The following is a 16152-nucleotide window of genomic DNA, read 5'->3' as shown; positions in this document are numbered from 1 at the left end:
CATTCATTGGGAAGCTATGAATTACTGTTTTGGATTTGAATATTACAAGAATACATGATTAACTATGACTACTATCTTCTTTACTTCCTTGTGCAAACAAAATGAGTATCTTAAATCCATGTATAGAAAATCTTGTCCAGTTCTTCATAGAAGAATATGACTTTGTATAGCTCAATCATGTTAGTTTGTATACTACAGAGTGACATATGGAACAGAGATAAACCATATTTGTCTATAGTATAGATGCCAAAATAAAATACTTATTTTTAAAAATGGCCAACATTTTGCCATATTGTCAAATGTTCTGAGATTTTATTAGTCTAGGTTAAATTCATGTGATAATTTGGTATTGTCACTCAATCTTCAAAAATGTTGATGTTCCCATGATTTGGGACATTTTCAAGTTATACTTTTAAATTAATTTTATTAATAGAAGCCAGCTAAAACATGTGATGTAATACCTGTGAGGGCCACCCTGAGTAATATAGTGGTTCAGACAAAATCTGATGACAATATAGTGGTTTGCCTAATGAAAAGTTCGAGAACCATTGCAATGGACTATTTTTGTAAGATATCAGGATTTTTTTTCCCTTGCAAGCCCAACAAAACTTATTGCCAATGACAACCTGAGCCTTAGAGTAATGCTTCCATTATGATACATGCTGAAATGTACCAGTCAATATTGTAAATTTTTTTCAACAAAAAAATAAAGGTTCAAATTCTGGATTTATAGAACTAAAACAATATATGAAGATAAATTTGGAGGAACAAAATACTAAAGATCCTTAAAGTGAACAGATGGAGTAGATACGAACAGCTGATCTAATCTCTGAGCTAACATTTCCACTAAAACTATAGATTAATGCTTTGAAATATTCAGCATCAGAGGAACAAAACAAGATACATAGCTGCATCACAGTCAACAGTATTATGCACTTCAAAATTGCATAACTTAGGTCCAATCCAATACAGCCACATCTGTAATTTTTAGCTATAGCAGAAAACAGATTTTGTATAGCAACACACTTCATCACACTCAGATTTAGTAGTATATAACTTGCAGGAATACCACTTCCTTTTTCTGATGATCAATCATTAAAGAATAGGAGAGCACTATAAAGAGGACTAACTGCACACTGATGATTACTAATCAACTAAAAGCAGATGGGTCTAGGAAATTGGCAAGGCAGTCATGAAATTCCAGCTATGACAGAGAAAGCAGCTGTCATTCCAACCTACCAAGCTGAACCAAGTTCTCATGCAAATAATATTCATATAAGAGAATACTGTATTTTCCTTTCCCATTTTCCCCACAACTCTAATAAAATGTATTTGTATTTGAAGCAGCAAATTTTGCAGAAAATGGTAGGTTGCCAAAATTACACCATGTATATGATGACAAAATCATGCAAATACTGTGATTATATATTTCAGTCAAGACAACTGTTAAATCTATAATTCATGGCCTTTGTGTAATCATATACATCATCACTTGGACACAGACCCTCGTTCATCACTGCTGATGCTCATAATTTGGAAACAAAGCAGTACCAAAAAGACCAATTCAACAACCCTGACAAATGTTGTGATACCACATTCGAAAGATGGATATTAACTAGACAAATTGTATTAAAAAAACTTGCCCTAGAAAAACAGTTATACAGACATAAAAACTTATTAAATTTGGGATCTACATGAAGCCCTTGTCTACTGGATTCCTATTTATCTCCACTATGGAAAGATTTACAATACTTTTTCTTTTGGATATAAAAGAAAGCCAAGAGTCCAAAAATATATGTTTTTATGTTTAGTACCATAGTACTTTCAAATATGTCTGGAATGTCTAGTACCTTAAGGTTTTATACTTAAACCAAACACAATATTTTGTTTCACTAACCTGGCCTACATTGAATGTCAATGTGATTGCATAATAAAAATTGGAGTTTGCACTTCCTGCATAAATCCACAGATGCCATAAAACCGGGAACAGCAGGGAACAGACAATGAGTACACAGGAAAGTATGAAGACATTCCGCAAAACTGCAACAAAAAGCAGAGACATCATTAAAGCTGGTTAATTGATACACTGAGGCATTGTTGGCTTGTCCTATCTTAGTTACAATGGGTGGCACATACTAATTTAGAGGGTGGATTCAGAGACAGCTGCTACAGAGGTCCCTTTCTTAGAATCAGTAATTAACCATAGTTCCTGTGGAGGAGGAAAACTTTGACAGGTTTATTTGTGCAGACTTCCCAACTACACAGGCCCAGATTCCACTTCCTGAATTGAAGCAGGTGCAAACTACAAAATACAAGGATATCAAAATACAATAAGGGTGGATACTGGGTAGAAAGCTAATTCTGGACTGAATTCTTCCTGTTCTAAAATAAAATTCTAAACATTCTAAAATCTAATATTTTATAGAACACTGTTTCCCACACCCTTTTAAGATGCATTACTTAAGTCGATGCCTTATAATTAAATATATATATTTAACATCAATAAAGTACTTTAATTCACTGATTTATTTTTAGTTTTATATTTTATAACAACAACAAGACTCCCAAGATGATTCAACAATACACTGAACCCATAAAGCCACACACTATTCTCTGAAAAATCTTATGTGACCGAGGGATTTCAGATAAATACATCAGAAGAAAAAATAAGTAGAGAATATTGCTCAGTTTTCATGAACCAACTAGTCATATTTTTTAACTTCCATTTCATGAAATTAACAGTTCATTGTATATCTGCTTCATTCAGAAATGTATTAAAATATTTGGAGAAACCACCCATTGGAAGCAGATTTTGGAGCTCCTTAGTATAGTGAAAATGGCCAAAACCCAAATATTTTTAAACTACAGATCCCACTTATGAAAAATAATGATATCCTATTAGATATTCTATATTTCTTCCTGGCTCATTGTCAAGGTAAGGACCGTTATGCACAATTTCCACATTAATAACAATACAGAACTTACACTGATATAGGTGGCTCCAGAGAGGAAGGAAGGCCATGTAGAGAGCAATATCACCTACAGTTGGGTAGGACTTAAAGATGGAAATAATGGCCAACTGAACAAACATGAAGAACATGGGATGTTCCCTAGAAAAGAATAAAAAAAGACGGTAAGTAACTGGGTGAGTGAGTTGCTGCTGTTCTTCCAATTTACATATTCAATATTACCACAATTAATTAGCTTTAATGCACAACATTCAGAATAATGAAATAAAAGGTACTTTAGACTTGTAACACTCTACTAAACAACTCTACTATATCTAGCTTCTGTTATTTCTATAGCAAATTTGAGCTACAAATTCTTTATCCCAGGTGACACTCTGAAGACATGTGGAATTGTTACTTGGGAATTCTCCTGTCTAAAAATTCTGGAAGTTGCATTCACAACAGATCTGGAATATGCTAAGTGGGAAAGACAGGGCTACATGAAGCAAAAAGTAAAATAAAACAGTAAGGCCAGTTCTTTCACTCAGATAGTCTGCAGTTTAAAGTATTCTAAAATAGACTAAGTAAACTAAATGTATTTGTTGGTGAGAGATGTCATTTGTGTCATTGTATCGATTGCTCTCCCAGTATTAAAAAATTCAGAAGCCATCTGATTTATTTCATGTACGGGTTATGTATACAGGCATTTTAGTTTGAGACAGAACAGAAATTTAGAAACATGACAAAGCTGGAGAGTAGCTTTGAATTATTTCATTAAAAGTCCATTAAAACCAATTGCTTGGTATTATCTCATGCGTGGAGATGATCAAACCCTCAATATGGGTAACTTTTCTTCTAGCAATGCATTATTTGCCTTCGAAATGAAAAGTGCTGCTATATATTAAAATGCTGCCACATCCTCTTTCAAAACAGATTCTGAAAATACTCAAATGAATATTTCGTTACTCTCCAAGGTGGCTTCTGCCATGGAGGAGCTATTTTTCTAACAAGGGAAAGCTCCCCCAGTCTCCTGCCGTAACACTTAATCTAAAAAGACTCTCTCTCTCATGAGATACTTATCATAGGTAGTCCTCAGCTTACAGCCATTCATGTAGTGATCATTCCAAGTTACAACAGCACTAAAAAAAGTGATTTATGAACATTTTTCATGCTTATGACCGTTGCAGCATCCCATGCTTATGTGATCAATATTCAGATGGTTGGCAACTGGCATGTATTTATGATGGCTGCAGTGTCCCAGGCTTATGTGATCACCTTTTGCAACCTTCCGACAAGCAAAGTCAATTAGAAAGCCAGATTCACTTAAAAACCCTACTACTAACTTAAGAACCACACTGATTCACTTAATAGCGATGGCAAAAAAGATCATAAAATGGGGCAAAATTCATTTAACAACTGTCTAGCTTAGTAATGGAAATGTTCTGCTCAATTATGGTCGTACGTCAAGGACTACCTGTAGTGTGTATAAGACTAAGGAAAAAATAACTATCACTATATAATGCCAGTAGCCTATATGAGTGTAAATTCTTAGTAGGAAAAACTAAACTGTTTAAATCATTTTGAATTGATTCTTGAAAGTTTAATTTTTAGTCAAACTAAAGTAATAGAAAATATGACCAACAATTAATCTGAATTAATGTTATGATTATGCAAATAAATGAATAAATGTCAAGAAATTGCTTACTTTAATTTTAGCGCTAATGGAATAGTGTAGAAGAAGACATTGATTTGAAAAACACACACAAAAAAGAGACTGAAGTGTTCAAACATTTCAGCAAAGAAGTACCAGAAAAGGCCAACATTGGGTGTCAGGTCTGGAACAGAAAGGCTGAAATTGACAGAACAATATCATCATTAGTGAATTATCTGTATCTATAAAATTATACTCAGGTTCATAATTAACTTCCAAAAGATGACTGGGTTAGTATGTTGCAGAAAACACTACAAACAGGAAGTGTTTCTGTTCACTATGACGACATATGAAAATAAACGCAGGATTTTTAAAGATATTTTTAAGATTTTTTTTGTTTGTTAGATTTATATTCAACCTTTTCTTCAGGAGTAAAAGTTAATGAGCACAGGGCTCATTCTTTCTATCTTCCCCCAGATAGGTTAGCTCAAAAGAGAGTGATTTACTGAAGAAATATCCCTAAAGCTGGAAGGAAGGATCATATACTTGTTTCTTTTTAAATCTGATATAGAATGTCAATTGTCCAGAAACATATTAAGCCTAAGCATGACAGATCACAGTGATTTCCAAGCTCCAGTTTGGTTTAGTTGTTAAGGCAACAGGATAGAAACCAGAAGACTGAATTCTAATCCTGCCTTAGGCATAAAAGGACTTTGGCCCATTCATTCTCTCTCAGCCCAACTCAGGTCACAGGACTGTTGATGTGGGGAAAATAGGAGGAAAGAATTACTGTCTGAACCACTTTGAGTTATTTAAATAAACAGGTGGGATATAAATAAATACATAAAATAAAAATAAATAAAATTTACTGTATTCTGAACTACGGTAGTTCATTGCCGGAGAGATGAAGTAACTGAGCCCTGACTCTCCAGCCTAGTTAACTATAATTGCTCTTATCAGTGCAAAATGCAGTGTATTTTACCAATCTTTCTATCATATCCAACAGAAATAAGGTATTAGCATTCATCTGAAAATATTTTTTGCTTTTTATTCAAGAAACTTAAGCCCACTACTGCTTGCCTTTTCACAGCAGCAAGTTTCATTTCTTTTAACAATTTTATTTTGGGTTTTGGAGGGGTATTTATTACTTTAAAAAAAATATTAAAACCCCTCAATAATAAAAGAGCAGAAAATAAACATCTATTTTCAGTACTTCTACTAAAAAGACAATTGTAAAGATAATACAGAGTCACTTGGTTGAGTGGAGTGGAGAAAGAAATTGAATAAATGAATAAAATAAAAATAAATAATATATTTGAACTTTATCATTTAATACATTTCTCCTGTGTAGCTCATATATAATGTAAGATCATGCTGATCTTTTTCAATGGAGTGAAACAAATCCCAAGACAAATGTCAGCAACTATCATCCAAAACAAGTAACAGCAATTTGAAAATCATAATATTCCTTTTTTTACTACCATTTTTACAGTCATTTCTGGGGAAGTCAGTGCTTGGAAACAACAACAAAAAAAATCAAAGACGCTAAATGGACAATGTAGTCCAAAGCACAGCATTACACAGGCTTTCCTATAAAATAATCCTGGCAAGTGTCTATGGAGATTTTCAGCCATCCAGGCCACGGTTGTCCCAAAAGTGCTTTTCAAAAGGCAGCAGGACTTTCTTTGTTTTTTCTTTGAAAATATTTCACCTCATCTAAGAAGCTTCTTCAGTTCTTGAACAACTGAAGAACTGAAGAAGCTTCTTGGATGAGAAGTGAAACATTTTCAAAGAAAAAAACCAAAGTCCAGTTGCCTTTTGAAAAGTACCTTTGGGACAATCCTGCAAGTGCTGCTCTAACCTGCTTTCTAAAAGCCACTGAAGATTTTTCATCATGCCTAAGCAGGGGGTTGGACTAGATGACCTCCAAGGTCCCTTCCAACTTTATTATTATTGTTGTTATTTATATGCAGCTTTTTACATGCATTGTTGTATTAGTGAACATAGATTTTCTCATTCCACAGAATTTAAGCTGTGAATTTTTTAATCATGCAGTCCATACTTAAATGCCAATATAGCTTAATCACACTTCTGTTTTACTGAATGAATTAAACACTTCCCAGGTCACTCAGATAAACAAAGTTATATTATTTATTCAGGATGCTGAAATCGTCTAATTAATAAGACATTGGACAAAACAAATTGTTTTAAAAATAGAAGGTTTGATTCAATTATTTCTTTTGTTTTGTTTTATACTTAGAACTCACAAGGTAGGAGAGAGATCTTTGTCCTATATGTAGGTGGTTACAATGCAGACAAACAGGATCTACTTACATGAAACCATAAACAGATGGAATGAAATCCCATGAGTTGAGGAGGAAGAATGAGAGGCAAATTATCACTATCAGACTTCCCAAATATAGTCCCGCATATTGTATGGTGTAAAACCAGAACTCCTTGCTTTTCATTTTTACTGGTATGAACTGACGCTAGAGAGAGAAAAAGTGACCACAAAGTATAGTTTTGAAATGTCTGTATGTAATTTCTTGCCAGCAAAATACATGAAAAAGCTTTCTTTAAATTATTTAACACATTTACTTCTGATATTAAGTGAAGACATTAGAAGAAAAAAAACGCTATGGGACGATTCACTTTCAAGCTCCTATAAAAATCTGGAAACTATTGTGCATATGATTGCATAGTCTTTCCTCCATAGAAAGGAATTGATCTCAATGAAGAAAACTGTCTGGCTAGATCTAGAACATGAAAAGTCATCTTTGCAGGAAGGATAGTTACAGGATACAATGGAGATAATAGTAAATCCATTCTTGTTTCTTAATGATTTTTTACACACAATAGCATTGTCATTTTAAAATTGCTGCTTGCACATATAATTTTATTTATTTATTAATATTTTATGCTGCCTATCTCCCCTATAAGATGGCTTATAGTAATGCAAATTGTGTACTCCATTACAATTCGGCCTGATGAAGGCCTTGGTTGTCTTCATGACTGAGCTTAGTGGGAAGAGAAAAGGGTAAACCAACCCTTTGGATTTTCTTGCTCTAAAAGACTTTTGAAACTATCAATCATGGTCATCTTCTGGATTGATTCTGGATTATGAGTTGAGGGAACAGTATTACAGCAGAGCTTTTGGAAGTCTTTATTCAGAGAAGTGGGAGAGAGGTAAATGAAAGAGAACCACTACCAGCTGCAGTTCTTCCTCCAGATTTAATTGATTTCAGAGAAATAGCTGCCAACAGTAGTTTCCTTGCAGCAACGAGATCAGCACAGATAATACCCCAATAATTTTAATCATAAGAGTTAAGATCTCTGATCCTATGAAGATGATTTGCAAGCAATTTACAGTTTGCTAGCCGTCAGCCTACTAGCAATTTTGTAGGTAAAGTTATTCTTCTGCAGGACTAGCAATTCATGGTGCCTAATCTTTTTATTTACTGAAAATATTAAAAAGACTCATTTGCTCTCATGTAATAGATACCTGTAATAAATAGAGAAGGGCTGGTGCAAACAAGGTAAGAGGATACAAAGACTGATACGTTGCTAATGCCAGAAATATAGCACTCAGAAAAGTACTACCTGTAAAATAAAGAGAAAAGGTGTGAATAGCCAATAACAACAATAGGGAAACATAGTCTCTTAATATTTATAGCAAATCCATATAAAATGTGGGCTGGCACAACAATTCTGAGTAGAGACATTGTGCATTTTGAACTAAACTGTAAAATCTAAATAGCGCCTCAACTATAAGGCTGTAATGATCCCAAAAGGAATCTAGTTTTTAAAGGCATCTGCTGCACTGGTTCCTTTCATCAGTTAAGGACAATACTGTAACTCTAAACTAAGAGCAAGTAATCTTGGTGCCTGCATGTGATCTTATGCTCAACCTCATTAGGCTTAGCTGTTAGAAACGAATGAAGACATGACAGAAACCAGGAGGTTTGTAATGATATTTGTATTAATAACAATATTCCCTTTTCCCTGTCAGGAAACCATCAATAGCAGTATAATCAATATTCCCTTGTGTCCTTAGGAACATTAGTACAATTGTGTCACTTCTAAGGAAATCTAAGTGTACATGTCCTACATGCAAACACAGGGTTAGAGCAAGTATAATTATATTAACACACATTACATATTCTCACTGAGAGGAAATTATTTTAGAAGTCTATGCAGCCCAGGTTATTCTGCTGAGTTTTGCATTATTTTTCTATTAGCTTGCTTACCCAGATCTATATTTTTATACTGTAGGAGAACTATCATGAAATTTTAATTAAAATGGCTCTCAATATTCCATTATTGAAGACATGATGTGAACGAATACCTTGAAGGCAGATGCGGATCACTGTTTCGGATTTTATCTGATATAAGCCACAAAAATGCTACACAGAAACTTGAAAAAATTAAATATGTTAATAAAGTATGTTTATAAAAAGCACTGGTGGTTGCTTCAGTGGCTGTTCCCAATCTGGTCCATGCAATTATTAACACTGAGGCAAAGTTCCAATTTTACAAAAGTATTGTTTTGCCAACTTCAATGTCAGTGAAACATGAAAGATGACCTGGTAGCTGGCACAGAGACTAAATGTGTTCCATTAGCACTGCCTGTGAAAGACCCTGACATTACCTAACATGATTGTTGATCCTACAATCCAGATCCTACATGCTGAGATCCTACAAAAAAGCAACTCATGTGAATACAGGACATTGTGATACAAAAATGTGCTTCATGAGACAAGTTTCATATCTTCCAGATCAGCATCATGCCAAGACTGCAATCAGCTGGATAACACCCAGAGGAAAATGGAAGAGATGCCGATTCTATAAAACTTGGTGAAGAACATTCCATGAAATTTGTAAATCCCATTGGAACAACCAGAAACATCTGCAGATGATCAAAAAGTTTGGAAAGAATCTGCTGCTCAATATGCGCAATGTTACAAGAGGATCTATTACTACATGAAAAGCAAAGTACGTTACCTTTTATTGTTGCCAAAATGAAGAATGCAATTATAGCATTGTTGATGGCACAGGTGGATTTTGCCACACAAGACAACACAGTGTATGGATTCAACAGGTAACTGGAAAAAAAAGGCATCCAAGTTCACATACATTTTGTCAATTCCTTTTTTTCCTTTACTTGAAAAAACATAAGGATAGCCTTGGTAGATCAAGCCAAGGCCCATTTTAGCACAGATTTTTTTTTCCTCAAAATTGCCAAAGAGGTCCTCAAAATTGCCAAAACAGATGCTTCATGAGAGGTTTACAACTGGAATTGATATAGAAGAGATATACTCCTCTTTCATTTTTGTTATTCTTCAACTTAATCCAGATTGAATCCCAAGATTAATAATCCTTATTAATCTTGATGGATATGTCCTCCATGAATTTATCCAAATAATAAATTCCATAAATCAATTACGTACTATGTGGTTCTCTTTTGCCTCTATTGTCCAAAATCTCTTTCCAGTCAACGTAAATGGATTAACTCTAATTCTAGTATTTTAAGAGAGGGAGAAAAAAATCATTTCCTCCTTGATTTTAAACACCTTAATCATGTATCCCTGCAGTTGTCTTTTCTCCAAACTAAAGAATCCCAAACATTTCTGATTCTGCACTCAATCACAAAACCATTATGTGAAGGGAAAGTGAGTGGCTTGAAATGAAAGATAAGCAAGTTGTGGTTGGATAGAGGTGGTGGCCCTCAAAAAGAGAAAAGAGAGAACAAATGCAATGTATGAAGAATTATGCAAACATAATACAAGCAAGAATAGTTTTTAAAGTAAGGAAAGATATACTTAATGATGTTGGTGTAAACTAGGTTTCTTTTTTCTCATATTTCCTGTCTTTAATTTCATCTGCTTAGTACTGTACTTCTTACTCTTTTATGATACTTTACTTAATATTCGCTTTCCTGAAAGGCAATAGCATGTGGATATGTACATAATAACAAAAGAACTCACACACTCCAATCACTAAGAGACCTCTCCCCTTTGGCAAATAAAATGTAAGACCAATAATTACCTGTATAATAATGAAGTTTTCAGGAATAAATATGTTCTGGCTCTTTCATCAGACAACTGTATACCTAAATATTTGGTTGTTTGAACAACTCCAGTTGGGGTTTTTTGATGCCTTCAAATCAGTCATGATTCCTGGAGACTGCCTAGACACTTTCTTAAGGTTTCCTTGGCAAGAGTTTAGAAGTGGTTTGCTATTCCTTGCTTTCTAGGCTGAGAGTGAATGACTGGCCCAAAGTCACACAGTTGGCTTTGTGCCTAAGACAGGACTAGAACACAATCTTCCATTTTCTAGCCTGATGCCTTAATCACTTCACTAAACTGTGTTTCTTAATTGGGGTATAAATCTAATTTAAACAAATCTCAAATCCTAAGTTAGTAGCACACCTCAATAGACTTCTAAAAAAGCAAAATAAGAGGAACCATGTCTTCAAAAATAAAGTAAATGTTCTGATGCTCTCTGCATAAGGAAGATAAACCAACTAGTTTCCAATTTCTATTGAAAAACAATACTTACAACAGTGCTACTTTGAGAGGAACATAGTACATTTCTACAGGAGTCCGGATAAGCTCTGCAGCATCAGATGCATATTTATCCAATTCTATTAGCAGTTTTTGCTTTTTAAACTGAATACAAAGAAAAAAAATGTGTAAGTAAAAATAATGTATTTGTTTAGCAATTCTGCCTATTTTTATGATTCCTGCAATTAATACTTAACTCTGTGCCAGACTGTTATCCAGGTTTATAAATTCGACATTTACACCCGTTTGACTTATCACCATTACATAAGCTCTGACAATATGCAATATATAGTAAACTGCAGCATATTCAACTCCCAACAGGATAACTTAATCATGCCAGCTATCTTCAACATATTCCCTAACATGTATTTTAAACAGCTAGCGGCTTGCATTATTGTGTCCTCTGCTTATGACCATGTGTTCCTACCATTGTCTGAAACTTCTGTCTGCAGATAAACATACAAAATTATCCTAAAACAAGCTGTGGGATATTTCAGCTGGTTTCCCCAGTTGGTAACACTAGAAGTCACAAACAATACAGCAGAGGGAAGGGGAGGAGCTAGCTATTATTAAGAAACACATTCATGACCATTCATGGTTTATACTCATCATTAACTCATTATAGTTTGCTATCTAAACTGTAACACCAACTAATTAGCAATGACTCTGAGCACTGTACAGTAACATTTAGAAATGTCATAAAATATAAGATATAATAACAAAAGAAAGATTGAAGACTGACATTCAAATGAGTTTACCAATGGCCCAGGATCTGCCAAAAAACTCCCAAATTTTAACATTTTCCTGAAAGTGAAGTGGGCAAGTGCTGTTCCAGAGAGTAGGAGTAGCAACATGAAAAACATGCCTCCATTGCACTGATGCAGGGATGTCAAACTCGTAACGTCACGTGACATGTCGTGACGTATCGCGACTTTTTTGCCACTGCCAGAAATGGGGTGGGCACAGTTTCACTATGATGCATCTGGCTCACGGGCCAGCAGTTCGACACTCCTGCACTGCTGGGACCCAGACCATACTAACCCTGCCAGATCTTATGGGATGGGCAGAATATGCATAATTATATTTAAAGTAAGAATTTATTCATCTTGAAGACACATTTAATTAACTTTGCTCTGCAAAAATAAACAAAGAACTCTACTCCATCCCTTGTTCTTGATTTAAGCACAAACCCTTGCTTTAAATATAATTGTGTATATTCTGCCCATCCTATAAGATTTGACAGGGCTAGCATTAGCCCCATCAGTGCCATGGAGGCATGTTTCTTATGTTGCTATTCCTACTCCCTGAAACAGCATTCCCCTCTTCACCTTCAGGACAAAGTTAAAATTTTGAGATTTGGGGCAGATCCTGAGTCAATCTAAAACTAGAAGTGCTATATGTTCAATATGGATTGAGAATAGTTCTGCCAACAACTGACACATGAAATCATTCCAAGGTGTATGTTGAATGGAATCCAGTTCACTGCAAGGCAGTTTCAAGTCAAGGTTTCTGAATATACCAGCCTTCCTCAGCTGCATACTTTCCAAATGTCTTCTGATAACTCCCAGAATTCTCAGCCCAAATAAACAATATGTAAAATATTAAGAAAAAAACATTGCTGTATTTAGAAATAGAAGCTGAGAAGATAACAGTATGAAGAAAATGCACTGAAAGTAATATAAGTAAAAACTGGCACTTATCTACTCACCAAAACTTTGTTGTAATCCTGAACAGCTAAATAAAGTGCTATAGCCGTCAAAATATCTGTAAACTGAAGGGAAAACAAATCAAAGGAATACCAAAACACAAGTTACTTTCTTAATGCAAAGTTGTACTTTAGTGATTAAAAAAGTGATTTTCTAAATTAACATCAGTACTGTCTGAACAAAATAGTTCATATTACTAAATACTGTAATTAAACAATGCCCTGTTTATGTGGGTTAGAGCAGGGAAGCCATGGGTAGAATTTCACAAGATGGCATCAAGGAACCATCTCATTTTTATGAGGCATAAAAATTCCTTTGTCACAGAAAGTATTTCTGGTAGTATTTTAGTATTTTACTGTATTTTCGAGTTGCCTGCAATGGATTTTTTTAACACATCCCTATGGTTAAGTGATTGTTATTTTAGACATGGTAGTTATGAATGGGTGATTATGTATATAAACTTTGAGATGTCCTGGTCTCAATATAAACAATTGTGAAACTTGTTTTTACATACATGATTCAATAAATTAGTTAATGTACTCTGGGATGTTCAGTTTTATCAAAAAATACTTTTGGAAGAAGATTTGCAATAAATGCCAAGACATTATATTACAGTTTCTTAAACAATTTCCAATGCCTTGGATAATTATTCAGCAGTAGGACAGCTTGTTCTGAACAAAACTTGGGCAGCAAAGAGAGACAGAAAACTATCATCCAGATTTTAGCCATTCAGATGTGATGCCCTATCAAAAACTTTGAAAATATGGAAAGATACTCACACAAAGCATGAAGGTGAACAATGCTGCTGTACATGTAACACCAATCAATTTTTCCACATTTTTTTCTTTTAAAAATACATAATGTTATCCTAAACATGTTTCTTCAAGAATCCTACTAAGTTCCATAAATCTGGCGCACAGGCTGGCAGTTTGACACCCCTGCATAAGATCCTAATAAGTCCTTAGTGTGCTTAGACTTTCAGCCAGATTCAGGTCTTTAAAAAAGTGTATATCTTAAGTTAAAAAATGTGTTCTATATACAGAAAAAATCAAAGAATAAATTCGGAAAAGAGAGCCAATTATTTGATGGATGAAAATTACATACCATAAATACTAGTTCAGCATAATCAATCAGGAAATGAAAGAGGTATATTATAAATGGTGTCTAGAGGGGAAAAAAAGAAAAAAATATCTTAAACAACTTGTCTTTTGATCAAAGCTTATTTATTAATTGGTAGAAATGATTGCTATGTAGTATCTTCTAAGTATGGTTTTTACAGAGAATACCCAAAATCATTATTGCAGTAATTCACTGTGCTAGTCTAAATGATGCAATAGAAAAAATACTGAAGTAGGAAAAGGCAACATACAACCATTCATTTAGTGACCATTTGAAGTTACAACAGCACTGAAGAAAGTAACTTACAACCAGTTTTCACACTTATGACAGCATCACTTGGCCATATGATCAAGATTCAGCTGGCAACTGGCATGTGTTTGTGACAGTTGCACTGTCCCAGGATCATGGGATCATCATTGGTAACGTTCCTGGCCAGCTTTCAATAAGCAAAGTCAATTGAGGAAGTTAGATTTGCATATTGACCGCATGATTATTTAACAACTGCAGCGATTCACTTAACATCTGTGGCAAAAAAGTTATAAAAGGGGCAAAGCTCACTTAACAACTGCCTTGCTTAGCAACGAAATGTTTGGGCTCAATTGTGGTTGTATGTCACTACCTGTAGTCACAAGCCAGAGTCTGATATTTAGGGGCGCAAGCTTAGTTTGTACCATGGCGTACAAAAATTATATGCTTAAGTCTGCAAAAAAAGATTGCTTATATTTTTAGTTTTGATAATTCCAATGTTATAAAGGGGAAAATCTTACTTTTATACAATGTTAATATTTTAACAGCTGTGCTATTACAGCCAATAAAGTAAAAAAAAAACTACAGTATTAAAGTTACAGTAATAATGACTCATAGTATGAAACACTATTAACGTTTTTTATGATAAATGGAACTGGAGGACAACTTCATTTCCAAGCATAATGCTCCACTTTAGACGTCATTTTAATTTCATTTTTCCTTTATGCATAGCAATAGCAGTAGCATGTAGGCTTATATAATGCCCCATAGTACTTTACACCCTTTACTAATGTCTTTGTAACTGTGTCAATGGCCTGATTCATTACCCACATGAAATCATGTTAGCTTAATATGTTGTATGAACTGAATATTATGACTTGAAAAGCATGATTTATATCTTAGCATGTTGAGTGAAACTGGCCTACTGTTAGGATCAAACTCCAGGCTGTGGACAGTTTGCCTGCAATACTGCCCTTTAACCACTTTAACCATAATCAATAAGCCATCATTTAAGTTTCCTAAAACACTCTGAGAAAAATCTACAAATCTTTTTGCTACTGAACGGACACTGTAAAGATAAAATTTGGTATTTTAAAAATATTTTACTAATTATACATGTGGTAAGCAGGTTCCTGAGGGGGAAAGGACCTGTTCCTTTTCTCCTTATGTCAAGAATATGAGATATATTTTTACTTCCTGTAGTCACCAACTGCACTGTAGAATTATATCTATTTATTTCAATTAATATTTTATATATTTTTTCATTTTGTAAAAACATTCCTAAAGCAGGAAATAATAGACTTTAACAAGTAACTTGAGATGTCAGTTTTGAGTTATTTCTATTATCACAAAAATTAAAAATAAACATTCTCATGAATTGCTTTGTGTCCACCTCTGCACTCAACAGCTCAAGTGAGAAGGCAATATAATTCTATTAAGCCCTACAGACTCTTTTACATTATATTCTCATCTTTAATATAAAAAGCATTTTATAGGGGAGTAACGATATTGAAGCAGATCACAACAAAAATTGTATATACTTACTTCATGAAAGATATCCCCGGAATATGGAGATACACCCAAATCAAGTAAAGCTAGTCCTTCAACAACTGGAAAATAGAAAATAAATTCTTGTTCATCTAAATCCTTCTTAAACAGCATCACTCTGAACCGTTCACAATTCTGGGCATTATCAAGGACAAAAAGAGCATGACCAAGGGTAGACAGCACATAAGCTTCTTCACTGGCTATTAGCATTCTGTACATTTTGGTTATTAAGTTTCTTACAAAATTTCTAGATGACTACATCTCTTTATTACTGCAAAAGACATCACTTATGTTCTAACTTTTTGCATCACAGAGATCTGGGATGTCTTAAGTGTCAAAGAACGGGTCAGTACCTGGATTTGTAGAAATCA

At 34.2% G+C, this 16152-nt stretch overlaps 1 protein-coding gene across 4 annotated transcripts in view; it reads right to left on the bottom strand.

The window, feature by feature from the left end:
* The window catches only part of PIGU (phosphatidylinositol glycan anchor biosynthesis class U), a 100290-nt gene that overhangs the window by 4866 nt on the left and 79272 nt on the right, over positions 1 to 16152 (bottom strand). For all 4 annotated transcript variants that reach the window (XR_005554360.1, XM_039323738.1, XM_039323739.1 and 1 more), the window contains 10 exons: positions 15779 to 15843; positions 13973 to 14032; positions 12871 to 12933; positions 11158 to 11267; positions 9601 to 9701; positions 8102 to 8199; positions 6934 to 7088; positions 4654 to 4797; positions 2986 to 3110; positions 1898 to 2040 (listed from right to left, as the gene is read on the bottom strand). Coding sequence is in view for 3 of the 4 variants with exons in the window: in XM_039323738.1 (XP_039179672.1) it covers positions 1898 to 2040; positions 2986 to 3110; positions 4654 to 4797; positions 6934 to 7088; positions 8102 to 8199; positions 9601 to 9701; positions 11158 to 11267; positions 12871 to 12933; positions 13973 to 14032; positions 15779 to 15843 (1064 nt within the window). In the remaining variant the exon portion in view is untranslated. The remainder of the gene's footprint in view (positions 1 to 1897; positions 2041 to 2985; positions 3111 to 4653; positions 4798 to 6933; positions 7089 to 8101; positions 8200 to 9600; positions 9702 to 11157; positions 11268 to 12870; positions 12934 to 13972; positions 14033 to 15778; positions 15844 to 16152) is intronic.

Source organism: Crotalus tigris, unplaced genomic scaffold (assembly GCF_016545835.1).
Source record: "Crotalus tigris isolate CLP2741 ecotype Arizona unplaced genomic scaffold, ASM1654583v1 scf7180000024281.4978605, whole genome shotgun sequence".
Taxonomy (NCBI): domain Eukaryota; kingdom Metazoa; phylum Chordata; class Lepidosauria; order Squamata; family Viperidae; genus Crotalus; species Crotalus tigris.
Note: the sequence above shows the minus strand (reverse complement) of the source record. Positions and strands in the feature narration are given on the sequence as shown.